At 39.8% G+C, this 27,306-nt stretch overlaps 8 protein-coding genes across 8 annotated transcripts; 6 read left to right on the top strand and 2 right to left on the bottom strand.

The window, feature by feature from the left end:
* Positions 1–732: 732 nt before the first annotated feature.
* LOC149038613 (E3 ubiquitin-protein ligase TRIM45-like) lies at positions 733–4,499 on the top strand. The gene has a single exon (XM_089184878.1). It carries the CDS (start codon positions 1,378–1,380, stop codon positions 3,547–3,549), a length of 2,172 nt encoding a protein of 723 aa, XP_089041004.1. The 5' UTR covers positions 733–1,377; the 3' UTR covers positions 3,550–4,499.
* A 2,155-nt stretch (positions 4,500–6,654) lies between these two features.
* On the top strand, positions 6,655–7,314 carry LOC149038612 (uncharacterized). The gene is made up of 2 exons (XM_089184163.1): positions 6,655–6,881; positions 6,978–7,314. The coding sequence occupies exons 1-2, from the start codon at positions 6,655–6,657 to the stop codon at positions 7,312–7,314; spliced, it is 564 nt and encodes a 187-aa protein (XP_089040289.1).
* Positions 7,315–10,958: 3,644 nt separating this feature from the next.
* LOC149038611 (uncharacterized) lies at positions 10,959–14,727 on the bottom strand. The gene has a single exon (XM_089184876.1). It carries the CDS (start codon positions 13,756–13,758, stop codon positions 12,463–12,465), a length of 1,296 nt encoding a protein of 431 aa, XP_089041002.1. The 5' UTR covers positions 13,759–14,727; the 3' UTR covers positions 10,959–12,462.
* LOC149038610 (uncharacterized) lies at positions 10,959–15,258 on the bottom strand. Its single transcript, XM_089184875.1, has 2 exons — positions 14,721–15,258; positions 10,959–12,437 (listed from the first exon to the last, which is right to left on the bottom strand). The coding sequence occupies exons 1-2, from the start codon at positions 15,181–15,183 to the stop codon at positions 11,416–11,418; spliced, it is 1,485 nt and encodes a 494-aa protein (XP_089041001.1). The 5' UTR covers positions 15,184–15,258; the 3' UTR covers positions 10,959–11,415.
* Positions 15,259–15,658: 400 nt separating this feature from the next.
* LOC149038609 (E3 ubiquitin-protein ligase TRIM71-like) lies at positions 15,659–16,096 on the top strand. The gene has a single exon (XM_089184162.1). The coding sequence runs from the start codon at positions 15,659–15,661 to the stop codon at positions 16,094–16,096; it is 438 nt and encodes a 145-aa protein (XP_089040288.1).
* On the top strand, positions 15,891–19,199 carry LOC149038608 (E3 ubiquitin-protein ligase TRIM71-like). Its single transcript, XM_089184874.1, has one exon. It carries the CDS (start codon positions 16,112–16,114, stop codon positions 17,828–17,830), a length of 1,719 nt encoding a protein of 572 aa, XP_089041000.1. The 5' UTR covers positions 15,891–16,111; the 3' UTR covers positions 17,831–19,199.
* A 2,599-nt stretch (positions 19,200–21,798) lies between these two features.
* On the top strand, positions 21,799–25,639 carry LOC113684208 (E3 ubiquitin-protein ligase TRIM45-like). Its single transcript, XM_027201544.2, has one exon. The coding sequence runs from the start codon at positions 22,893–22,895 to the stop codon at positions 24,396–24,398; it is 1,506 nt and encodes a 501-aa protein (XP_027057345.2). The 5' UTR covers positions 21,799–22,892; the 3' UTR covers positions 24,399–25,639.
* Positions 24,534–25,061, top strand: LOC149038607 (uncharacterized). The gene has a single exon (XM_089184161.1). It carries the CDS (start codon positions 24,534–24,536, stop codon positions 25,059–25,061), a length of 528 nt encoding a protein of 175 aa, XP_089040287.1.
* Positions 25,640–27,306: the final 1,667 nt, after the last annotated feature.

Below are 27,306 nucleotides of genomic sequence, written 5' to 3'. Positions count from 1 at the left end.
TTGAATAAATCAGGATAGTCATTCTTAAAAATGAACTCAAATGCTTCATCAGAATCAATCGACACTGAATAACATTGATGTGCAAAATTTCAATAACGCTACTAATAATAATAATTTTCTTTTGGATTAACATGTGACACAGCGAAATCATTCAAACTGCTCTAAAATGGTGCATCACTACTAAAGACTTTAACACGAAAGATAACATCAACAATAGCATTCATCATCAATTGTAGTCAATTTCTTTTCCAAAAAGTCTTAATGGGTACGTACCAATCGATTCCATCCTATTAAGCTTCCAGCCAAGCACTAGCCCACTTTGGGCTGGAAATGATTTTCTTCAACTCGATCGATAAACCGCTTTAAGGACCATACTTCGACTGCTGATATTTCTTATGTCTAGCAAGTAAAAAGACGCTGATTGATATCCGTGAGCCCATAATGTGGCATGTATACTGGTTAGCGGTTTTTTTTGGTGTAACAGCTGTCACTAACATATCATTGTGGATGTCCGCCATAACAACAATGCACTGCAGGAGTCAAACGATTTCATTGGAGCCTTATTACATTTAGGACTAAATGTTATTACATTTAGGACTTTATTACATTTAGGACCAAATGTTATTACATTTAGGACTTTATTACATTTAGGACAGTTATTACATTTAGGACTTCAACAAAACCTGTGTATCTGAAAAGAGATAAGATTGCTTTGTACGATTGTACAAACAAAGATTTTTTATACTAAAGGTATAAACGCTAAAATTGCAATAGCGCATATGAAAACATACGGCTAAGGACCGAAAATTCCGTGATCCCGTCTGATAAGGTCAACGACAAAAGGAAGATATACAAATTTAGTAATTATATACTATATACACAGAGCAAACGATGATGCACAAGTCTACTCAAAAGCCACACGTATAACTCAACAGTGGGGGATCGTAGACGTGATATTTTCAAGAACAATTTAAGTCCAGTATTTAGGTGGCACTTTTGCGTACGCATGATATAAAAAAGGAAGAAACGCTGCGGCCCAGCGCAAGAATTTTGGCACACAAAAAGTCAGTGGAAAAGCCGATTAAAGTAATTTGTATGATCGAGTAACAATGAAACAATACGGGAGGCATTAAAAAAACATATCATCCTATCAATTTTACCGATATATTTAGAGCAAGCCGCAAGAAAATATCCATCACTCAGTGGTCTGATTATTCATAACTGTCACAGATATATTTTCATACATGCACAGACACGTTGAGTGGAACGCTTGTGCTTGCCTCGAGAGAGCGCTTCGGTTAAGCACACCTTCCTCGAGAAGCTGTCAGACAATGATCTTTTGTTAATACGGGTACCAGTCGAAGAGCCAGTTTATCCATGGATGTTCAACAACTGTTTAAAAGCCTCAGGAAAGAAGCTGAATGTCCTCTGTGCTTAGAGACAGTCAAAGATCCCAAGACTCTGCCATGTTTACACTCATTCTGTTTGGTATGCCTCGACAAACACGCTAACTACGCAAGAAGACAGCTTCAGACAGCAATCAAATGTCCAGTTTGTCAGGCTAGCTTTCAAATCCCTCAAGAAGACACATTTGGCGGCCTACCCGCGTCTTTTCATCTCAACCGATTGGTGGATCTCCTCGCTCTAACGGATGGTGGTTCAGAGTCCCAACAATGTGGCAGTTGCGAAGAAAACAACATTGCGACTCACTATTGTTTTGAGTGCCAGAGCTTTCTCTGTACAACTTGTTTTAAAGCTCATCAACGCTTCAAGGCCACAAGAGGTCACAAAAATATCTCTGTCGACAATTTGCAAGCAGACGATGTCGAAAAGTTGATTCGTAGACCAGTCATGTGTTCAGAGCAATATCATCAAGATCAACCACTGGAGTATTATTGCAAAGATTGTAACGTTTGCACCTGCATAAAGTGCAGTGTTGTAAGTCATAATCACCACACTATGGTTGATATGCAGAAAGCTGCAGATGAACAAAAGATGCAAATAGACGAGGCTTTGAAGAAAGTGAAAGCGGAAGTTGTTATTTTTGAAAATGAAATGAAGAACCAAACTGAATTAATGAACAAAAACAAAACACAAATATCGGCTGCCAGAGAGAAGATGAACGAGACTGTGGACGATTGTATTCGCTTATTAACGGAGCATAAGGCGTCAATGAATGCCAAATTCGATGAAATTAATCAAGCCCATCAAAAAGCTCACGCAACACATCTGGAAAACTTCCAGCTCGCTGTCGCGCAGTTGAAAAGTTCTTTGGAACAAGGGGAGAATATCTTGGAGAGGAATATCAATGCTGAAATTCTGCAAACAAAGCCAGTGATTATTGGACGCTGCGAGGACCTATTGAATGCGAAAAAACCTGAGATATACAAACCACCTCGTGTTCATTACGTAATAGAGCAGAAATTGGATATTTCGGATCGAGTTGTTGTGAGTCATACGGATCCCTCATCGACACTTGTCAACGGTCTTTGTGAGAAGGTAGAAGAACAGAATGAGACATATTTTTTCATCATCACAAGGGATTCAGAGGAAAGACAGTGTTATAATGAGGTTGATTGCATAAAATGTGACATTCGCACTTCCACAGGGGATAGCTTCGAAACCGCTGATCTAAAGATTGAGGACAAGGAAGATGGTAGTTACAGAGTAGAATACACACCACCTCATACCGGATTGTATGAATTGAAAGTTGAAGTGAATGGACAGCCGCTGGATGGTAGCACGTGTAGTGTGCAAGTCATACCTCATCAGTATCAATTGAAGTTCAGTTTTGGTTCAAATGGCAGTGGACCAGGACAGTTTAATGGACCTTATGATATTGCTGTTGACAAGAAAACAGGAACTGTTGCCGTATCTGACTATGAAAATAAAAGAATTCAGCTGTTTGATATTACTGGCCGCTATCTGAGAGAGATAGGACTGAGGGCTAACTGCACCTCATTAGACTTTACCAAGTCCGGTCACATAATTGCCGTTACTCCTGGTGACGTTCACAAAATTTCTTTGTTTTCTGAGGAGGGTCAGTTTGTCAAGCACATCGACAGTGAGCACTTGAAGTTTCCTTTTTATATATCCACTGCGGATGACGATGATTATATCACGGTATGTGATCAAAAGAATAATGAGGTCACAGTCATCTCTTCTGACGGAACAGAGTTAGAAATACGAATTGCTGCTTCAGAGCATGATCAGTCAATGAAGTACGCCATTTACCATGAAGAAACAGACTGTTACTTTGTGTCTGATTCTAAGACTGATTGTGTCAAAGTTTTTGATGCGGAGGGAAACTTCTTGTATGATATTGGTCGCGGACGTTTATCTTATCCTGTCGGCCTTGCTATTGACAAATTTAACAGTTTGATCGTTTGTGATACTGGGAACCAGAGACTCGTGATATTTACTACTGAGGGAGACTATCTCACAGAGATTGAACAATGTTTCCACACACCGTATTTTGTTGCCGTGTCTAAAGATGGTGATGTTCTAGTCACTGATTATGAGAAGAATTGTGTTTATCTTTTTTATTAAACCTGTAATAGCGATAAACGCATTTTAGATAAGTCTTACAGCCTGAGCTTAGGTCTCATTCATCGGCATAAAACACTCCTTTTAACGAAGTAAATAGAAAGAGTGCACAGAAGAAAGTAAGCGGTATGTTTTTTGAAATTTTTGACTTGGTTTCACCAAGTACCTATTACCTAGGACTGTCATTTGAAGCATAGTGGACACATTTGATTAAGAAGTCTGTTTTGATTTTTCCGTAGTACAGTGCTCGATACGTAGAAGTAGAGCGCGATATATACTGAGCTATGGAAAAAATAAAGAGATTATACTTTCATCCCTACAGGCCTGTTTCGTGATTACTCGCTCATCAGGGGATTTTACAGTTAAGGATATTCGCAAGCATCGTTTATATACATTAAAAATTTGCATAACAGGCGTGGCAGTAAATTGAAATGCTTCGTTCAATTGTTACGCAATAACGCTCTATTTCTGTGGCGGCATGAGGACACGAGTTCATTACGTTTATTGAGTGATGCATGATAATTCAGGTCGGCAGATGATAAGTAATTTTTCTTTGAGGCAGAGGTTTCATCTTTTGCTTGCGCTGTTGTAGGGTGATCTTGATGCAAGTATTTTTCGTTTGCTTGCCCGCCTAAGCGCTCGTCAGACTGTCTGACGAGCGCTTGGGCGCGGAACTCAGAGTCACAGAGAATCGATGCGTCCTCTTTCATTCTTTAACTTACGTATACTTAGCTCTGCTACCACAGCATTGAGCACTTCATGCCAAGGTAGACTCTAACCCCATATTCATATATATATATATATATATATATATATATATATATATATAAATTTAACTTTTAAAGGCTATAGTGTATAGAACACATAGTTATTAGGTATTAACAGTTGTTTATGGACCACCATGAAAGTTTGATGCATTGCCCTTACTAAATAAAAGAAAACATGAAATAATAATAATGATGATGATGATGATGATGATAGCAAAAGTTAATCAAGAAATCAGGAATTGGAATTAAAAGGGGTCAAAAATAACAGCCATCAAAAGACCTTCAAGTAGCAGTACCTTACCAGTATGTTGAGGCTTTTCTTTTGGCTGGAAGCAAATACTTCTTCTGTGCATTGTGGGTTATTTAATGGAAAGAAACACGCTCGTTGGATATAAGAATGGTTACAGCCAACAAGGAGCTTTGCGCCTCGTTGGCTTTTTACCATTTCATATGGAATAATTGTTAAATTATTATTATTAGTTGATCCAAAACCAAATTCTCAGAACTAACATCATAGGAATTGTCTAGCTTACAGTAAGGAGAACTTCTAATTAGATTTGGAGTGTGAAAGAGTTAAGCTAAATAGATTTCTTCCAATTTGAATAATATTTTAATATAAACAATACAAATATAATAGAGGAAAAGATGGTACAGGGTCAAAGTAGGGCAGTAATAAAAACTGAGAGAAAAATAATTGAAAATTGCTCTTTGAAATAGTTTCCTGGTCGTCTTCTCCCATGTAGATATAGGAATATCATTTCAATAGTAGCATCTAATGATTGGTGGACACAATCTCCTTAAAAATTTTTATATAAACTTTTTAATTAGAACTGTTTTGTTGATATAGGTTTTGAAGAATAGTCTTCCTTCGTAAGTTCGGGTGTGATTGTAAGCATAAACAATTTTTTTTAACAAATTATAGGAGTATGCCTGTTAAATTTGTTTAAATTTTTGACAAGGTAGAAATTACGACGGATGCTTCACACATAGAATTGCCAATTGTAACACAATGGACGCACTTGATAAAAAAAATATCTTTTTATATGTGTACCACCAAAATTAAACTATACAGAGCTTTGATTAAAAGTCCTAAAATGTTTCAAATGTACAAACTTTTTTCAACTTTTTAACAACATATTATGATTGTTCACTGGCTGAATAAAACAGCTTATAAAGCGTTTTCTACTTAAAGTTTTACCCGGGGTTGTATGACCTCTTGTAACGAATTTACTTGACCTCCGGTATTTACAGGCAGTTGTTTATTATTCAAAATGAGTTTTTCGTGTAGATCGAGTCCTCGTGCATCTTACAGATTTTCCCCACGGGCTCAGTCTTGCTCAGAATATACGATGGTTTGACAAGACACTTCAGAATGTTTATTTAAACATCTAATGAGGGTAAAAAGAATAATAAGGATCAGGTGATGACGGAGTATTAAAAAAAATTTGATTCTCTTTACAGTTATTTATTACATTTTTTCTCGGTTTCCAGATTCGCGTACGCAGTACTTTCCGACACATGGGCTAGCACCTCGCCGATTCCCCTCACCCTCTACCTTTTCGAGCGGTACTGCGCAGCCCCCAGCGAAACGGTGGAGAGCCGCTGCGGCAAGCAACAAAAAGAGAAATAACTAGTCTCTTTAGGCATTGTTGTGGGCATTGATGTGGAAGCCCCTCTTGGCTTCTAAATAGGTCCTCTAAATTGACCTTGTGCTTAGAGTGCCTATGCCACGGATTTTTTTGTTTTGTTTTTTTTTTGGTATTTTCTGGCTGATAGGTGTATTTAAAATTAGAAATAATCGATCTAAGCGCCTAGCGAGTTCTCCTTGACTACTTTTTTGTGCATTGAAAGCTCGATTTGGCGGCCAAGAAGTGTCGCCATTAAGCGCGCAGCCAAAACGATTATGTTACTAGAAAACTGTGATGACACGTCGGCAACTATGGCGGAGAGAGAAGATATCTAGAGGAAAGGACGAATTTATTGCGTAGCCGGAGCGCCAAATGATGTTAGCTACAAGAATATTACACACATACACGTACCGACTTCGAAGACGACTGTTATGTTATGTTATTATGTTACAGCTGATTCTTGCTCCTACACTTTTTGGAATCTTCTCTCTGCTGCTTTCCCATGCCTTCAGCCTATAAGAGGATGGCGTGTAGCTTTACGCCAAACGTGATGAAAAACTATTAAACTTTGCCCGTCTCAGATCGAAGACGAAGGTGCGGAAAGTATTGATCAGGGGGATCACGCCGAAGAAGCTCTACAACGACTTGTAAACTGTTTTGCACGTGCATGTAATGAGTTCGGTCTCACTATCAGTCTCAAGAAGACCAACATCATGGACCAAAACGCCAGCCACATTCCCAACATCTCCATCGGTGACTACACTCTCCAGGTGGTTGACACTTTCACCTGCCTGGGTCCTACCATTGCCAGCAACCTCTCTTTAGACGATGAGCTGAACTCAAGGATCGGCAAGACAGCAATGGCGATGGCTCGTCTGGCCAGAAGTGCCTGGAACAACTCCATGCTGATCATCAACACCAGGATGAAGGTCTTTCAAGCGTGCGTGCTCAGTACACTTCTCTATGGCAGCGAAACATGGACCCTGTAATCCTGTCAAGAGCGCAGACTTAATGCCTTCCACCTGCGTTGTCTCAGTGGGATCCTGGGCATCACCTGGCAAGATCGTGTTCCAGACAAGAACGTTCTGGCACAAGCAAGAATACTCAGTATGTTTACCTTGCTCGGCCAGAGACGCTTGCGCTGGCTTGGTCATGTAAGCCGCATAGAAGATGGTCGAATTCTCAAGGACATGCTGTATGGTGAGCTTGCTACTGGCTCCAGACCTGCAGGAAGGCCTGTCCTTCTATACACAGACGTTTGCAAACAAGACCTGAAGGCAGGCGACATCAACCCAGCAGGCTGGGAGGCTGCAGCTGCACTGAGACCGCGACAATTGGAGGATTGCCGTCAAAACAGGAATCCAGACAAGTGAGAAGAAGAGAGAAGACCAGTGGGACGCCTGGAGAGAGCGCATACGACAGAGTTGGACAACAGCACCTACAGAGCCAAGCATGGATCAAGAATCCAATTGTACAGTCATAGAAGGCGCTGCAACTCGATCAAAAATTAACCTCTCGGCTCATTTTCTAATGTCTCCAGGGACAGAAGAATGCCGATGACCTCCGTAAATTTTAATTTTTTATAAACTTTAGATTTTAGTGAATTATGAATACACTAAATGATACCATGTATAAAATCATCTTATAATCTTTTCCTATTATTTTAGTGTCCCCAATTATCTTTTTAAGCTAAACACATCGACACTTAAATGAAGTTGTTGTGTTATTATGTCACAGCTGATTCTTTCGTCAAAAGGTAGCTTTTGGTTTGTTAAGGGAACTACTCTATAGCAAAAAAACTTTAGCGCAGTGACCAAGGGGAACCTTCGCCGCACTTAGTGCGAAGGAATAAAACGTTATGGCAACAGAAGCGAACACAGCTACCCATTCTTAACATTAATTTCGCCATAGTAAACAAAACACAAACGCAACAAACTAAACGTCAGTAACGGGAGCTTTTGTTCTAATCTTGACCTGAACACCGCAGGCGAGAAACCGTCTTTGCCAGTGTTTGTCGAAATCTTCGTGTGATGCACGCGGTTCTCCTTCGTTGGGCTGAACCGTACTCGCAACTTCCATTTATTCTTTATTACTTGCGTACGATGTATCACAACTCACGGTAGAGCTTGCTGAAGGTAGTTATACATCGCTATCGAACATTATTTCAAGAGTATTTCAACTCTGACTGATACAAAATTACAAGACATGTAAGAGATTTGGTCAACAGAGGGTTTTCACAGTTTTCTACTTCATCACCCGCTGATTCGTTACCTGTCCACGGGACACTTTTAAGACAAAATAAAAGCACTTAAGGGCCCCCAAAAATCGAGTTTTAAGTTTTTTTAAATTTCTCTTCTATCGGAATCGGTTTGTACATATGACAAGCTAAATATTTACGCAAAAAAAAGATTCTTGTTAAAGGCACTTTAAAGGTTTACTTGCAATTCTCCATTTGGTCGTTTTCCTTTTCAAATCTCCGCAAAAGGATTCCAAACGATCTCTGCAGATGCACCGCCTAGCCAAATTCTTAACCTTTTCAAGCTCTAAAGGGACCTTAGAGAAATTTCTCCTTACGATATCACAAAAGACAAACGTAATAAATGCAAATGCATTGCTCTCTGTCCGCTATCGTTATCATAGATGGGCGGCCGTCACCACCAAAAATACAAGGATGTCAAATAGATTAGATGTGCAAAACATCAGACGCTCTATCTGAACATTAAATTACTTAGTATTACTTGAAATATTTCGATGTTGTGGCGAATCGTCGTGGCGTGACGTGAAGGCTATGCCATTCCTTTATTAGCTATGCTATCCTGCAGCTGATCCTTATGCCATCTTTGTATTTGCTGATCTATACGACATCCTTGTATTTTTGGTGGTGACGGCCGCCAAGGCATCTCGCCGAAACCACCAAAAATACAAACCGCAAATGGAACAGCGATCTGCTGGGGGTATGACGTCATCGAATGTGAAGACTGACACGAAACCATTACATGGCGCAGTATAGTCTTCACTTCGCTTTGCCGTAAAGCAGAGCCAATTTGGTAAGTTTCTCCCCTTTTTTCACTGCTGATATTGCACTTATTCGTTGTCGTTCATGAAAGCGTCAATTGAAATAGCAACGAGACTGAATTCTACCACGATTTGCCGGCCTCCCGGTTTACCACAGTTTGCACGCGTTGGTGGGCCTGAACATGTTTATAATATTAAGTAGTGTTATGACGTGCATTAAATGTCAATTGTCGAGCTCTCTTTTCTTTCTCCGACTCACGCTTACTTTTCAATGAGAGTCCAACTTCAACGGCTCTTTGAACATTGGAGGAGTACAAGAGAAGTTGAATATTGTGTGTGCCCTGGACGCCATGGTAAGAAAACTGCTATCCTTGATCTGTTTTGACATTTTTCGATCAAAGTGATATCGGAATGCTTTAATTGGTGTGCCGGACGATAAGAGTAAGCTAAGAGAAGACATATTTATTATTTTAAAGAGGTGTACATTATATTGCTTTGTTTATTAATTTTTTCCTGGGTGCAGTGATAGTAAAAGTAAGTTCCATTTTTATTTTGTCGATCAAACGTAGATTACATGTCTGGACCGGAAACAGTTAAAGGGTTTTTTTCGCGTTCCAAAATAGTTTTTGCCAGAGTAATATTTTTTCTGAGTTGGTTTTGCGCGCATACATACTTATCTTCCCTGTGCTCTTTCCCATTCCGTAGTCATCACGTATTAAGGAAGGCTAGTGCGGACACCGTAATGCACGTAGTTGTAGGTAATTGTCCAACTCTAGGTCGAGTTTTACCGTTCGATCTGTTACAGTCGCAACTTGCTGAATAAAAACTATTGCATAATTCAGACAATTGACAGGACATCTTGCTGTTTCGTCGTTTGTTTCGGTAGACGTATTTATTTACCTCAACTATTAATTTTTGTGATTATTATTGTTATTATTATTTTTATTATTATTATTGCTACAGACTGAGTTCAGTACACACTAGATATATTGACTAGAGTTGCGTGACCATGGCGTCCAGGGCACACACAAAATCCAACTTCTCACGTACTCCTGCAATGTTCAAAGAACCGTTGAAGTTAAACTCCCTTTGAAAAGTAAGCGCAAGTCAGAAAAGAAAAGAAATGAGAGCTCGGCAATAGACATTTAATGCACATTTTAATAATAGTTGAGTTTAATAGTTAAATTAATAGTTGAGGTACAGAAATGTAAAAATAAATAAAAATATAAATAAATACGTCTACGTCACTGTACTATTCTACATTACGCTGAGCCATTTCACGCAACGCTACACCATTTGTGTGTACGCTGTACCATTCGACATTATGCTAAGCCACTTCACGCAACGCTACTCTGTTTGTATGTACGCTGTACCATTCGACATTACGCTAAGTTATTTCACGCAACGCTACACTGTTTGCATGTACGCTGTACCATTCGACATTACGCTGAGCCATTTCACACAACGCTACACTGTTTTTATGTACGCCGTACCATTCGACATTACGCTGAGCCATTTCCCGCAGCGCTACACCATATGTGTGTACGTTGTACCATTCTACATTAAGCTGAGCCATTTGACGCAACGCTACACCGTTTGTGCGTACGCTGTGCTACTCGACGTTACCCTGAGCCGTTTAACTCAGCGCTACACCGTTTGAGTACTGTAATGCAAATGAGTGCTAAGCTATTCGTAATTGAGCTAGTCCATTTCACAATCTCATGTTCCAACTCAACATGGGCTACTAGGCCGTTTCTCATTTGGCTAAACTATTCATGTTTAGGGTGTTCTGTTTCACGAAGGAAAATTAGACTGTCTATAATTTGGCCATGCCATTCCTTTATTAGCTATGTTATCCTGCAGCTGATCCTTACACCATCTTTGTATTTGCTGATCTATTTGACATCCTTGTATTTTTGGTGGTGACGGCCGCCCATAGTTATCACGCTCTTTCGTTGGTCTCGTTGGTCTAATCACCCACGTTACCAAGACGACACAACAGTTTGGGCAAAATGAGTTTATTGCACAGTGCGGGAACTGCCTGACAAAATACTGGACAATAAACAAGAACGCAACTAAGAAGAAAAAACTAATAAAAAATACATTGTTTAAGGGTGGGAGTGGTGGGAAGAGATTACGCCTCGTCTCCGGATCTGACAAAAGATGAGACGCTAGGCCACGCACTAGATTATAAAGGAAATTTAAAGGAAAGAACTAGTTAATTAACCATCATTAATCAATGATTACTCAATCACCCACGTTACCAAGACGACACAACAGTTTGGGCAAAATGAGTTTATTGCACAGTGCGGGAACTGCCTGACAAAATACTGGACAATAAACTAGAACGCCAAAATGCCCAAACTGGAGTGTAGAAAAAGGGAGAGTGAGGTGATTGAGGAGAATACGAAAAGGTGATAAATGAAAAAAAAAAATAATGGAAATCTATTAATAAATCATTATTCTGGAAACATAGTCTGAAGCTTGTCCGTCATAGCTTGACCCGCGCGCTGTTTCTGCTGCTGAGATAATTCTAGATACACGAGATATGCGTCGCTTTGCCAATCGCCCTGCAATTTGATGATTTCCGAGGGAATATGACAGTCAAAGGCAAAAGTAGCCCCGCCCCGTCGAAAACTATGAGGAGAAAATTTAGAGGGATCTAATTGGAGACTAGAAATAACCCGAGAAAGAAAGGCGCAAAATTGCTTGTAAGTAATTGGTTGTAGACCAGACCCCGATATAACTGAAAAAAGGGGAGCAGAAACTGGCCCGGGATTTAGGGATAAATGGCGACGAAGAGCGAAAATGGGGCAAAGACGAGACCCAGGGACCCTGGGGATGGGCAAATCTAGAGAACGTTGCTGACACTGAATGGTCTTGGTAGCGGAGACATGGATGTTAGCGCCCACAGGTGTAAAAGCCAAACTCGCCCTAGTGATGACCTTAGAAGAAATTCGCCGCGGGTTGTCTGGTACTAAATTGGATTTGCGTAAAAAAGTAAAAAATGCAACCAGAAACAAAGCCCACATAGCTGCGTGCAGCGGAAGTGAGAGATTGAAATGGTCAAATGCGGCGTGCAAAATAGAAGGCGTAATAGCATATTTTCGAGCGACAGCCTGGCCTAAGAAACGTTTAGTGCCCCTCAGCAAAAGTTGAAAATGATAATTAGAACTCCAGGTGAGCTCGTATCCGGCAATTTGATGAGCATGTTTGAGGCTGCTAAGATGATTAAGAATAGTACCAGAAGCGCGTTTTTGCATGACTAAATAGGCGATATACAAACTTATAGATTTAACACTAATTGGAAAGGACTGGAGAGCCCTCTGTTCACAAAAAATCTGGTAACTACGGATATGAACTGCAATGTTTTTCTGTGTTGACGTGGCGTGAGCCATTGTGATAAGACGCGACACAAAAGACTCCAAGGTGACGAGCGAAACAGCTGGAGGGAAATGTGAACCTGATCCCCTGTTGAAGTCTACAAAAGAAAAAAGAAAATATTGTCACGCAACTTCGAAAGAAAAACAAGCAGAGTCAATATCTTGATAATGAAAAATCTGATCAAAGTCACTACACAGACGATAATAAGTATCGCGAGCTGAAGCATCTGAATGCCAACGGCTGAGACAGTCCGCGAACTGATTGTGTTTTCCAGGAACGTGTAATGCTCGAACTTCAAAATCGAAAAGAGCAGCGGTGAACCAAAGTTGTCGCAGACAGCGCTGCATGAAAGGATCCTTGGATCTTGTAGAATTGATAACGGTCACCGCAGCGGAGTTATCACAGGCAATGATGAATTTGCGTCCGCGTAACTGAGGAGCCCAGTGCTTGAGTGAAACAATGATCGTGAAAAGTTCCAGCGCGTTGATATGAAGATTGTCAGGAGAAATACAATCAGGAAAAACAAAGCTAATGCACTCCGTTTGACAAGTAGCGCCGCCTCCAGAAAGGCAGGCGTCAGTCGAGAAGTTAAGGCTCTCAAAGTCCCAGGAGGAAGGCTTGATGAGCGATACACGATTAAACCGGGGAAGAAAATCGAGCCACCACTGAATATCTGAGAGCATAGAAGCAGAAATGGGGTATCGGTGACGGGCTGGCTGCGTGCACTCACGAAGACTATTTAGGAGTCGAGCCATGAAGATTCTACCGGGCTTAACGCAAGCGGTAACAAAAGAGAGCTTCCCTAGAAGGGACTGAAGTTGTTTCTTAGTAAAACAGGTAGAGGATTGCCAAAGTTTGAGTTCGGCCTGTAAATCGTCAAGACGTGAAGGAGGAACCTCGAGGGTGAACGCTGCAGTGTCAACAAGAAGACCGAGACAAATCATGGACGTTAAAGGAGGCGAGTCCTTCTCAGGAGAAGAATCTAAGCCGAGATGTTGGAATAGCTGACCGAGACAGGAAAAGGCCTGGGCTGCAAGAGATGGATATTCCGCGCCGTAAAAATCGTCAAGATAAACGTCTGCGAAAAACCCCTGCTCAGTGAAGATATGGACGACCGCCTTTGTCGTGCGTTGGCAAATCATAGCTGACGAACGCAAACCGAAAGGACAACGAGTGTCAAAATAAAATTTACCCTTATAACAAAAGCCCAGTAAATTATAGTCCTTGGGGTCTACAGGAAACTGTCGATAAGCCCGACGCAAGTCCTTCTTGAAAATGAGACAGTTACGACCTTTCTCGAGAATGAATTCAACGAGGCGATCAATGCCAGGCAAACGTAGCTTAAAATGCTCGCCCAGATAGGTGTCTTGAGAAATGCCATCGTTGACTGAGGAGCCGTGAGGGAAACTCAAGTCCATAACCACGCGCCGCGTCGAGGTACCACGTTTGGGCACTGTTTGAAGAGGCGAGGATACGAAATCGTCTGCAAATGGAGGATGATCGAAGGGTCCGGCTATAGCATTCCAAGATAATTCAGTGTCAAGATAGGTTTGCACATGCGAATCAAAGTTCGTAGCAGATGGATGATTATGCAATGATGAAACAGGAGGAGTGTGTGCTGTATAATTAACAGGCCAACCGTACGAAAGAAAATCGATCACAATGTTATCATGATAATTGGAAAGCAGTGTTCTCCAGTTCGAAAGCAAGAGCGAAGTAGGAACCAAAACCTTGGCACCGAAGGCATTTGGCTGCTGGAGACGAGATGCAATTAAATGTCGAACAACTGCCGAATTTTTAAAATGTTCATGTCCGTTTCCGTTCCGGGTCAAAGAGGTCGCTGAGGAAATTTCGTCTGGAATTACTCGGCCTAGTTGTCATTGGGGTGGGATTGGTGTGCGACGTTTTGAGCAATGAAGCATCGGGTGATCCGCCTTGCACACTCGACAGCGGTGATGTTCTTTGTAATTAACTTCATCTTGCGGATCGCAATCACAAGAGCCAGTGTAATTCCAGGTTTTGCTAGCTTTTTTAACTGTGGGTGGAACCGCCTGTTAACGATCACCCGAGGATGCGTTGTTAGAGGGTTGACGCGGGTTGTCAATTCGCTGTCGTGTATTTCGTAAATCTGAATGGCGAAAAAAGGTTGTGGCTTGATCTTGGATAGACTTAAAATCCTGCCATTCCGAACGACGCTGTTCGACCTGTTTGGCGATAAATTTATGAAAACCACGAACGCTAATCCACGAATAACTAATTGCTTTAGTGAGTAGTAACTCGAGATGAGCTAACATGGCATCCTTTAGCGAAGAATCATAGGTTTTGATCATAATCAAGAAACCCGAAACAAACTCGGGCAGTTCTAACTTATCATATTCACCTTGAATGGACGGAACAAAATCCTGTGGCCAGTCGATGTTGCGCTTGGTGCGTCCTGGCGCAATAGCATCTCTGGCGTCTTGCGTGGAGAGATCTGCGAACGAATTTTCGAGAGGGCGTTCCTGGCGGCTCATGGCAAGTACTTTCACCTCCAGCTCCAACTTTTCCTTTTGTAGTTTGATCAACTGAAGCTGCTGGTCGAATGAAAGAGAAGGATTGGTATCGGCGTCAGGAACGAATGGCGGTGAAGAAGCTCCAGGTACTGTAACTGGTCTGGTTTTTGATTTAGACGATCTAGCTTCTGACTTGGTAGACTGTTCGAAGAGAACGGGGTCAACGGGATTGCTCTGCTCCAGAATGAGAGCGTCATGAAACAGCGAGTCCGTTGGAAAATCGTACACGAAGTCTGGATCAGACACCTTCTTGGAGCGGCGTTTTGGACGTGCGCCTGCGGAGAGTGCCATTAGGAACGAAAGAGTTTGGAGAAAAGAACGTGAAGGAATAAGAGATTACGCCTCGTCTCCGGATCTGACAAAAGATGAGACGCTAGGCCACGCACTAGATTATAAAGGAAATTCGATATCTCTATCACTAGTTAATTAACCATCATTAATCAATGATTACTCCATTATTTGAGAGCCTGGGACGAGCTATGCAGAATGATACATGACAAGATGTCTGAAACAATACGGGAGAAGAAATAAGAAAGTATATCATCCGCTTAAATTTCTTTCAATTTTACCGATATTTTCAGAGCGAGCCGCAAGAAATGTTCATCACTCAGTGATTTAATTATTAATCACTGTCACAGATTGTACGCTTGTGGCTGCCTGATGTGAATTTCCCAGAAAGCGCTTCGGTTTGGCATACATTCTTCGAAAAACTGTTAGACAATGATCTTTTGTTAAGAAGGGTGCCAGGCGAAGAGCCAATTTATCCATGGATGTTCAACAACTGTTTAAAAGCCTCAGGAAGAAAGCTGAATGTCCTCTGTGCTTAGAGACAGTCAAAGATCTCAAGACTCTGCCATGTTTACACTCCTTCTGTTTGGTATGCCTCGACAAACACGCACACTACGCAAGAAGACAGCTTCAGACAGCAATCAAATGTCCGGTTTGTCAGGCTAGCTTTCAAATCCCTGAAGAAGACACGTTTGGCGGCCTACCTGCGTCTTTTCATCTCAACCGACTGGTGGATCTCCTTGCTCTAGCGGATGGTGGTACAGAGTCCCAACAATGCGGCAGTTGCGAAGAAAACAACAGTGCAACTCACTATTGTTTTGAGTGCCAGAGCTTTCTCTGTACAACTTGTTTTAAAGCTCATCAACGCATCAAGGCCACAAGAGGTCACAAAAATATCTCTGTCGACAATTTGTAAGCAGACGATGTCGAAATGTTGATTCGTAGACCAGTCATGTGTTCAGAGCAATATCATCAAGATCAACCATTGGAGTATTATTGCAAAGATTGTAACGTTTGCACCTGCATAAAGTGCAGTGTTGTGAGTCATAATCACCACACTATGGTTGATATACAGAAAGCTGCAGATGAACAAAAGATGCAAATAGACGAGGCTTTAAAGAAGGTGAAAGCGGAAGTTGTTATTTTAGAAAATGAAATGAAGAACCAAACTGAATTCATGAACAAAAACAAAACACAAATATCGGCTGCCAGAGAGAAGATGAACGAGACTGTGGACGATTGTATTCGCTTATTAACGGAGCATAAGGCGTCAATGAATGCAAAATTCGATGAAATTAATCAAGCGCATCAAAAAGCTCACGGAACACATCTGGAAAACTTCCAGCTCGCTGTCGCGCAGTTGAAAAGTTCTTTGGAACAAGGGGAGAATATCTTGGAGAGGAATATCAATGCTGAAATTCTGCAAACGAAGCCAGTGATTACTGGACGCTGCGAGGACCTTTTGAATGCGAAAAAACCCGAGATATACAAACCACCCCGTGTTCATTACGCAGTAGAGCAGAAATTGGATATTTTAGATCGTGTTGTTGTGAGCCATACGGATCCCTCATCGACACTTGTCAAACGCTTTTTTCAGGAGAAGGTAGAAGAACAGAATAAGAGATATTTTTTCATCATCACGAGGGATTCAGAGGAAAGACTGTGTTATAATGAGGATGATTGCATAAAATGTGACATTCGCACTTTAACAGGGGATAGCTTCGAAACCGCTGATCTAGAGATTGAGGACAAGGAAGATGGTAGGTACATAGTAGAATACACACCACCTCATACCGGATTGTATGAAGTGAAAGTTGAAGTGAATGGACAGCCGCTGGATGGCAACCCGTGGAGTGTGCAAGTCATACCTCATCAGTATCAGTTGAAGTTCAGTTTTGGTTCAAATGGCAGTGGACCAGGACAGTTTAATGGACCTTATGATATTGCTGTTGACAAGAAAACAAGAACTGTTGCCGTATCTGACCATGGAAATAAAAGAATTCAGCTGTTTGATTCTGATGGCTGCTATCTGAGAGAGATAGGACTGAGGGCTAGCTGTAGCTCATTAGACTTTACCAAGTCCGGTAACATAATTGCCGTTACTCCTGGTGATGTTCACAAGATTTCTTTACTTTCTAAGCAGGGTCAGTTTGTCGAGCACATCGACAGTGAGCACTTGAAGTTTCCTTTTCATGTATCGATTGATGACAAAGAGTACATAACGATATGTGATCACGAGAATAATGAAGTCATAGTCATCCGTCCTGACAGAACAGAGTCAGTGACAAGTATCACTGCTTCAAAGCATGATCGATCAGTAATGTGCGCCATTTACCACGAACAAACAGCCCGTTTCTTTGTCTCTTATTCTAAGGCTGACTGTGTCAATGTTTTTGATGTGAAAGGAAACTTTTTGTATGATATTGGTCGCGGAAGTTTATTTTATCCTGTCGGCCTTGCTATTGACAAATTTAACAATTTGATCGTTTGTGATACTGGGAACCAGAGACTCGTGATATTTACTACTGAGGGAGACTTTCTGTCAGAGACTGAAAAATGTTTCCACACACCGCATTTTGTTGCCATATCTAAAGATGGGAACCTTTTAGTCACTGATTATGAGAAAAATTGCGTTTGTCTTTTTCGCTAAACCAGTAATAGCGATAAACGCGTTTTAGATGAGTCTTACAGCCTAAGCTTAGGTCTCATTCATCAGCATAAAGCATATTTTGTAACGAAGTAAATAGAAAGAGTGCACAGAACAAAGTAAGCCGTACAATTTTTTGAAATTTTTGATAAGGTAGAAATTTCACTAGGTGTTTATCACCCAGGACTGCCCGGCATTTGATATATAGTGGACACATTTGATTAAAAAAGAATATATTAATATATAGTGAAGTATCATGAATCTTAAAACTTATCTACTCTTTTGGTGGTTGTTGATTCTGTCCATTTATTACATTCTTATGGTTATAGTTAGTAGAACATAGCTTGTTAGGCGTTTACAAGCAGTTGTTTATGGACCACCATGAAAGCTTGGTGCATTGCCCTTATTGAATAAAACATGAAATAATAATGATAATAATAATAATGATAGCAAAAGTTAATCAACAAATCAGGAATTGGAATTAAAAAGAGTCAAAAATAACAACCATCAAAAGGCCTTCTAGTAGTGGTACCTTACCAATACATTGAGGTTTTTCTTTTGGCTGGAAGCAACACTTCTTCTGTGCGTTGTGGGTTATTTAATGTAAAGAAACACGCTAGTTGAATCCAAGAATGGTTATAGCCAACTTAACGCCTCGTTGGCTCTTTTACCATTTCATATGGAATAATTGCTAAATATCAATAAGAGGATTATTAGTTGATCCAATACCAAATTCTCAGAACTAACATCATAGGAATGGTCTAGCAGACAGTAAGGAGAACTGCTAATTAGATTTTGAGTGTGAAAGGGTTAAGCTAATTAGATTTCCTCCAATTTGAATTACATTTTAATATAAAAAATACCAATAAAATAGAAGAAAAGATGGTGCAAGGTCAAAGTAAGGCAGTAATAAAAACTGAGAAAAGAAATACTAGAAAATTGCTCTTTGAAATAGTTTTATGATAGTCTCCTCCCATATAGATATAGGAAAATTATTCCAATAGAAGCATCTAATGATTGTTGGACAGAATCTCCTCAGATTTTTTTTTATAAACTTTTTAATTAGAGCTGTTGTGTTGATATAGGTTTTCAAGATTAGTCTTCCTTCTTAAGTTTAAGGTGTGATTGTTAAGCATAAACAATTTTTTAAACAAATTGAAAAGAAAGAACGCATGAGAGGTAGTTTGACTGTTAAATTTTCAAATTTTGGACAAGGTAGAAATTACACCAGTTGCTTAACACATAGGACTGCCAATTGTAACGCAGTGGACATATTTAATCAAATATCTATATGGATATATGTGTATAAATATATGTACCACTAAAATTACACTATACAGAGCTTTGATTAAAAGTCGTAAAATATCACAAATGTACAAACTTTTTTCAACTTCTTAGCTGCATCTTATGATTGTTCACTGGCTGAATAAAACAGCTTATTAAGCGTTGTGCTTTCCGACACAGGGGCAAGCACCCCGCCAATTCCCCTAACTCTCTGCCTTTTCGAGCGGTACTGCGCAGCCCCAAGTGAAACGGTGGAGAGCCGCCGCAGCAGGCAACTAAAAGAACTATACCAAGACCGTAATATGTCTACCAACGAACAAAGAGTTTATGTATTTCACCATACCTGTCCCTTGTCAAGAGCGACTCTGCAGGGGGCAGGGCTTGTGGGTAAAGCCAGTATTGACTCTGGTAAAAGACATCGCCAGTGAAATAACAAGTCTCTTTGGGCATTGTTTTGGGATCGTTGACGAGCAAAGTCTTCCATTTCATTACTTCTGGTAAGGGGAGCCAAAGAAAATGGAAATCTCTCGGCGACTTTCTGTGGAAGCCCTTCTTGGTCTTCTTAAAGAGGTCTTCTGTCAGAGTGTAAATTGAGCTCGTGCCTAAAGTGCCTATGATGCGAATTTTTTTTTGTATTTTCTGGTTGATAACTGTATTTAAAATTAAAAATAATCGACCAAAGCGCCTACCGAGTTCTCCTTGACTGTATTTTTGTGCATTGAAAGCTCGATTTGGCGCCCAAAAAGAGTCCTCATCAAGCGCGGCCAAAACGACCATGTATCATAGCTGTGACGTAGAAAAGTGTGACGACACGTCAGCAACTATGGCGGAGAGAGGAGAAATCTAGAGGAAAGGACGAACGTATTGCGTGGCCGGAGCGTCAAATGATGTTAGCTACAAGAATAATACACATATACTGGGAATTTCTATACACTACTTTCCCAAGGATTTTAGTTGCATTGCAATGATGGACGTGTTTCGATCGACGACGTTTCGATTTTACTCTTCAATGTCGTCAGTCGAATGCTCCGTACCGGCTTCATAGACGACTATTACGAACACATACCACTAATTAAATCAGGATAAGACAACCAATGAATTCAGCTAAAAAGAATGTTGATTAAGGGGCCTGTTCCCTCACCGAACACGACTGCTCAAAATTCTTTTCGGCTGGCAGTTCGCAAGCGAAGAATGGTGAGCTCCTTGTAGTTGTTTATTTCGCGCGCTTGAATTATAATAAAAACAATAATAATAATAATAATAATAATGATAATAATAATAATAATGATAATAATAATGATAATGATAATCATGATATGTCTTTATTCGCTCATAGGATAAAATACATTTCCTATGTTACAAGTTAAAAATCTAAAGCGCACTAACTATAAAAGATGTCGAAAAATACCCTATTCTAATGCTAAATTATATTTAAAGACTAATCTATTTACATGGGTCCTCATAGAGTGGACCGTATTGTTCTTGGGTTTTCCAGAGGATTTTCTTCTAAGGTTGTAATGGGTAGATTTGATTCTAGGTAGAAACGGCGGGAGAGGAGGATTTACCATGGCAGATACTTTCTTGAAAATGTTACGGTCTTGTGTTTCCAGAAGGTTGTAAACATTGCTATGTTTAGAACAGAACTGATGTTTAAAACAGCGATAATGGAAGCCTTGTACAGTGGAGAGGTCAGATTCTGAGGTACCATAAACAGCTGAAGCGTGTAGAAGATTTGGCAGAACCAGAGTTTTGAAAAGATGATTAATTTCATTGTAACCTTTTCAGCGCAAAGTTCTCATACTACTTGTCTTTCCACATGATTACATTTGCGCTTTCCTTATCGTATGAAAATCCAACGAATTATAGTTTCCATGGTATTTTAATAACAGAAATACATTACTTGCAATGAAGTTCAAGCCCTTTCCTGAGCTGACCGATATCCTGTTGCGAGAATAGTGCGAAACCTCTAGTGGATTACTGGCATAAACAGAAGCTCGAAGGGCCCGTGTATTCTCCTATCCTAGGTTTCCGAAATTCCATCTCACGAGCCATCGATTCTCCCCTGCCCTCAAGAAACTAAAAGTAGCAACAATAGCATGTCATTGTGATAACAGCACTGCAACGAGATAAATAAAGAAACACAAATTTTATTCCACTAGATGGTAGCAAATCCACGTGCTGTGAGAAAGTGGATGCATACAAAATATTCATTTACAATACTGATGTCAGTTATTTGTCATTGAGCGAAACGGGTCATATGACAATGATGCACTTAAACTAAAGCAGTTAACTTTTACCTACCTTACAATCCTTTAACGTCCAACATACGGCGTATTAACCTTGTAGATCTCATAAGTGACAATTGTGGCTCCTGTCTTATTTGTAATTTATGAGAATTTTTAGAAATATTTTAAGCACCTCTCTGTATATTTTGATAGGGATAACTCCGTAAATTTAACTTTTTATAAACTTTAGATTTTAGAGAATTATGAACATACTCAATGATACCATGTATAAACTAATTGTATAATTTTTTCTTATTATTTTAGTGTCCCCAATTAGCTTTTGAAGCTAAAGACATCAACACTTAAATAAAGTTGTTATGTTACTTTCGTCAAAAGTTAGCTTTTGGTTTTTTAAGGGAATTATTCTGCAGCAACGAAGCTCTAGAGCACTGACCAAGGGGAACCTTCGCCGCACTTAGTGCTAAGGAATAAAACGTTATGGCAACAGAAACGAACACAGCTACCCATTCTTAACATAGATTTCGCCATAGAAAACAAAACACGAACGAAACAAACTAAACATTCAGTAACGGGAGCTTTTGTTCTAATCTTGACCTGAACACCGTGTTCGCAGGCGAGAAACCGTCCTTGTCAGTGTTTTTTGGAATCTTCGTTTAGATGCGCGCGGTTCTCCTTCGTTGGGCTGAATCGTGCTCGCAACTTCCATTTCTTCTTTACTACTTGAGTACGATGTATCACAACTCTCGGTAGAGCTTGCTGAAGGTAAGTATACATCGCTATCGGACATTATTTCAAGAGTACAATGATTTCAACGCTGACTGATACCAGTCCATGGGACACTTTTAAGGCAAAATAAGAGCACTTAAGGGCCCGAAAAAATCGACTTTAAAGTTTTTTGAAATTTTTCTTCCATCGGAATCGGTTTTTACATATGATAAGCTAAATATTTAGGCAAAAAAAGTTCTTGTCAAAGGCACTTTAAACGTTTACTTGCATTCTCCATTTTCAAATCTCGGCAAAAGGATTCTAAACGATCTCTACAGATGCACCGCCTAGCCAAATTCTTCACCTTTTCAAGCTCTAAAGGGACCTCAGAGAAATTTTTCCTTACGATACCACAAAAGACAAACGTAATAAATGCAAATGTATTGCTCTCTGTCCGCTATCGTTATCCCGCTCTTTCGTTAGTCTCATTGGTCTCGTTATTTGAGAGCTTAGGACGAGCTATGCAGAATGATACATGACTAGACGTCTGAAACAATACGGACGGTGAAATAAAAAAACATATTATCCGCCTAAGTTTCTTTCAATTTTACCGATATCTACAGAGCGAGCCGCAAGAAATATTCATTACTCAGTCATTTAATTATTCATCACTGTCACAAATACATACACAGAAACATCTGGTGGTGCGCTTGTGGTTGCCTGTTGTGAATTTTCGGAGAAAGCCCTTCGGTTCAGCACATATTCCTCAAAAAACTGTCAGACAATGATCTTTCGTTAAGACGGGGGGCACTCGAAGAGCCAGTTTATCCATGGATGTTCAACAACTGTTTAAAAGCCTCAGGAAAGAAGCTGAATGTCCTCTGTGCTTAGAGACAGTCAAAGATCCCAAGACTCTGCCATGTTTACACTCCTTCTGTTTGATATGCCTCGACAAACACGCAAACTACGCAAGAAGACAGCTTCAGACAGCAATTAAATGCCCGGTTTGTCAGGCTAGCTTTCAAATCCCTCAAGAAGACACGTTTGGCGGCCTTCCCGCGTCTTTTCACCTCAACCGATTGGTGGATCTCCTCGCTCTAACGGATGGTGGTACAGAGTCCCAACAATGCGGCAGTTGCGAAGAAAACAACACTGCGACTCACTATTGTTTTGAGTGCCAGAGCTTTCTCTGTACAACTTGTTTTAAAGCTCATCAACGCTTCAAGGCCACAAGAGGTCACAAAAATATCTCTGTCGACAATTTGCAAGCAGACGATGTCGAAAAGTTGATTCGTAGACCAGTCATGTGTTCAGAGCAATATCATCAAGATCAACCACTGGAGTATTATTGCAAAGATTGTAACGTTTGCACCTGCATAAAGTGCAGTGTTGTGAGTCATAATCACCACACTATGGTTGATATGCAGAAAGCTGCAGATGAACAAAAGATACAGATAGCTGAGGCTTTGAAGAAAGTGAAAGCGGAAGTTGTTATTTTTGAAAATGAAATGAAGAACCAAACTGAATTCATGAACAAAAACAAAACACAAATATCGGCTGCCAGAGAGAAGATGAACGAGACTGTGGACGATTGTATTCGCTTATTAACGGAGCATAAGGCGTCAATGAATGCCAAATTTGATGAAATTAATCAAGCGCATCAAAAAGCTCACGGAACACATCTGGAAAACTTCCAGCTCGCTGTCGCGCAGTTGAAAAGTTCTTTGGAACTAGAGGAGAATATCTTGGAGAGGAATATCAATGCTGAAATTCTGCAAACGAAGCCTGTGATTATTGGACGCTGCGAGGACCTTTTGAATGCGAAAAAACCTGAGATATACAAACCACCTTGTGTTCATTACGTAATAGAGCAGAAATTGGATATTTCGGATCGAGTTGTTGTGAGCCATACGGATCCCTCATCGATACTTGTGGAAGATCTTTGTGAGAAGGTAGAAGAACAGAATGAGACATATTTTTTCATCATCACGAGGGATTCAGAGGAAAGACCGTGCTATAATGAGGATGATTGCATAAAATGTGACATGCGCACTTCCACAGGGGATAGCTTCGAAACCGTTGATCTAAAGATTGAGGACAGCAAAGATGGTTATTACATAGTAGAATACACACCTCATACCGGATTGTATGAAGTGAAAATTGAAGTGAATGGACAGCCGCTGGATGGTAGCACGTGGAGTGTGCAAGTCATACCTCATCAGTATCAGTTGAAGTTCAGTTTTGGTTCAAATGGCAGTGGACCAGGACAGTTTGATGGACCTTATGATATTGCTGTTAATAAGAAAACGGGAACTGTTGCCATATCTGACTATTGAAATGAAAGAATTCAGCTCTTTGGCACTAATAATGGCCGATACCTGAGAGAGATAGGACTGAGGACTGGCTGTAGCTCATTAGGCTTTACCAAGTCCGGTCACATAATTGCCGTTACTCCTAGTGATGTTCACAAGATGTCTTTACTCTCTAAGCAGGGTAAGTTTGTCAAGCACATCGACAGTGAGCACTTGAAGTTTCCTTTTCATATATCCGCTGATGGCGTTGATGATATCACGGTATGTTATCGAGAGAGTAATGAGGTCATAGCCATCTCTCATGACGGAACAGGGTTAGTAACACGCATTGCTGCTTCAGAACATAATCGATCAGTAATGTGCGCCATTTATCAAAAAGTCACAGACCGTTACTTTGTCTCTGATTCCAAAGCTGACCTGTTCAAAGTTTTTGATAAGAACGGAAACTTTCTTTATGAAATTGGCCGTGGAAAGTTACTGAATCCTTTTGGACTTGCTATTGATAAATTCAACAATTTGATCGTCTGTGATACTGGGAACAAGAGACTCAAAGTATTTACTACAAAAGGAGACTTTCTCTCTGAGACTGAACAATGTTTCCACGCGCCGCGGTTTATTGCCGTGTCTAAAGAAGGGGAAGTTCTGGTCAGTGATTATGAGAAAGACTGTGTTTTTCTATTTCAATAGGCCAGCAGTACGGCGATAAAAGTGTAAAAGACGTGTCTTACAGCACGAGTTTAGGGCACAAACATGAACAAAACAACTTTTTTTTTTTACAAAGTAGTTAGTAATTAGCGAGAAAGCACAGAAGACAGTAAGCATGACTGACTTTAAAAAATGTTTTAACAAGCTGGAGTTGCATACCTAGGACTCCCAATGATAGCACAGTGGACACATTTCATAAACAAAAAAAATTCTAAAACTTAAGTATATAGAGCTTTGGAAGAAATTCGCAAAATATCATAAATGTACAAACTTAGCTATTTTTTTGGTGCTTATTCTTTCTTTCCATTTTTTTTAATTGTCTGATAAATAGAGTAAATAAAACATAGCCTATTAAGCGTTTACAGGTAATTGTTTTAGTATGGACCTCCATAAAAATCTGATGTATTGCACTTGCTTGATAAAAGTAAACGTAAGAATAATAATGGTAATGATGATCAGAATAATGATAATAATAATAATAATAATATTAATAATAATGGTAAAATTTCATCAAGAAATTAGGGATTGAAATAAAAGAGATCAACGTGTTTAAAAGAAAATAACAACTCCTAGATCTCTTCAATACAATCAAAAGACCTTCAGGAAGTGTTTTTAATTTTTAGAGTTGTCCATCTCTCAGCCGAGCATATGTTTTGAGATATTGTTCTGGCGCTTCGGGGAACGCAAAGCTTAACTTATGCTACGTGAAAGGGAGAGGTGCAAGTTACTTTAGGACAAGGAAAAAATAGAACCAAAAAGGATTTACGTGAAAATCTTTTTTGGTTGTACTACTATGAACAACAAGAGGGGGAGGGGGACGGGGTTTGTGTCCAACTCATCGCTGAGTTTCATGACAATTTTTCTGAAAAAGCTAGTTTGGATAACACCTGATGCAAAATCAAGAAAATCTGATGTGAAGAATTTCACTAAGCGTTTATGGCTTTCCTGCACTCTGTGAAAAGTGAAACTTAAACAAACCACAACAACACCAGATACGCTGTTTGATTAGAGAAACTTTAATAGAGAGTTTTGATTTACAAGTATTCTGTTTCTTTTTTAAAAGCTGATTATCAATACTGTTTTTTTTCAAATAGAAATTGTTTATACCTAATTTTCTAGATCATATATCACATCGAAAATGCACGGCGTAAGAAAAAATTCAGAAAGGGGAAAGAGCAACGCTTCTGTTTCCTTGACAACCGCCAATCTTCATTCACATGTAATTTCGTTTGTCTACACTGTGTGAGAGCCTGGAACAAGCTGTATGAAGCACGAAACATTTAGTGGACGGGGAGGTGAAAAAAAAACCTATCATTTCACTAACTTTTCATTTGACCCACAAGAAAATATTTTACCCCCAAAGAAATATTTATCAGTCTGTGGTTTAATTATTCAAAACTGTGATAGATATATGCACGGAAACATCGGGTAGTACGCCTGTTGTGAATTTTCCGAGAAAGCGACTCGGTTAGGCACACATTCCTCGAAAATTAATCGTCAGACAATGATCATTTGTTAATACGGGTACCAGTCGAAGAGCCAATTTTACCACGGATGTTCAACAACTGTTTAAAAGCCTCAGGAAAGAAGCTGAATGTCCTCTGTGCTTAGAGACAGTCAAAGATCCCAAGACTCTGCCATGTTTACACTCATTCTGTTCGGTATGTCTCGACAAAAACGCGAATTACGCAAGAAGACAGCTTCAGACAGGCTTATACTATTTTGCGAAACGAAACGAAACGAAACGAAACGAAATCAGGTGAGATAGAACAAAACTAAAAGAAAAATGCAGATATAATTCTAACAAGGTAAAGAAAACTTTCACTAGGAATTTGGAGTAATCGTTCATTAACAAGAAGGATTTTTATTCATTTCGCAAAATAGTAATTTTAGGAGAGTTACTATTTTGCGAAATGGAAGTTTTCACCCTGCGGTGACAACGTGACCTCTTTCATGTCGCGAAAATACATTTAAACATTACAAATTAATATATCAACGAAGATTTTGGCCTCCTCTTATTTCTTAAACCGTATTAAAATGTATTTCGCAAAATAGTAATTTTAGGAGAGTTACTATTTTGCGAAATGGACAATTTTTACCCAGCGGTGACTAACGTAACCTCTTTTATGTCATAAAAAAATACATTTAAACATTAAAAATTAGTATATCAACGAACATTTTGGCCTCTTCTTATTTCTTAAACCGTATTAAAATGTATTTCGCAAAA

Source organism: Pocillopora damicornis, chromosome 10 (genome assembly GCF_964200805.1).
Source record: "Pocillopora damicornis chromosome 10, jaPocDami1.2, whole genome shotgun sequence".
Lineage (NCBI taxonomy): Eukaryota > Metazoa > Cnidaria > Anthozoa > Scleractinia > Pocilloporidae > Pocillopora > Pocillopora damicornis.
The sequence above is the reverse complement of the archived record's forward strand: the minus strand, read 5'-3'. Positions and strand labels throughout refer to the sequence as shown.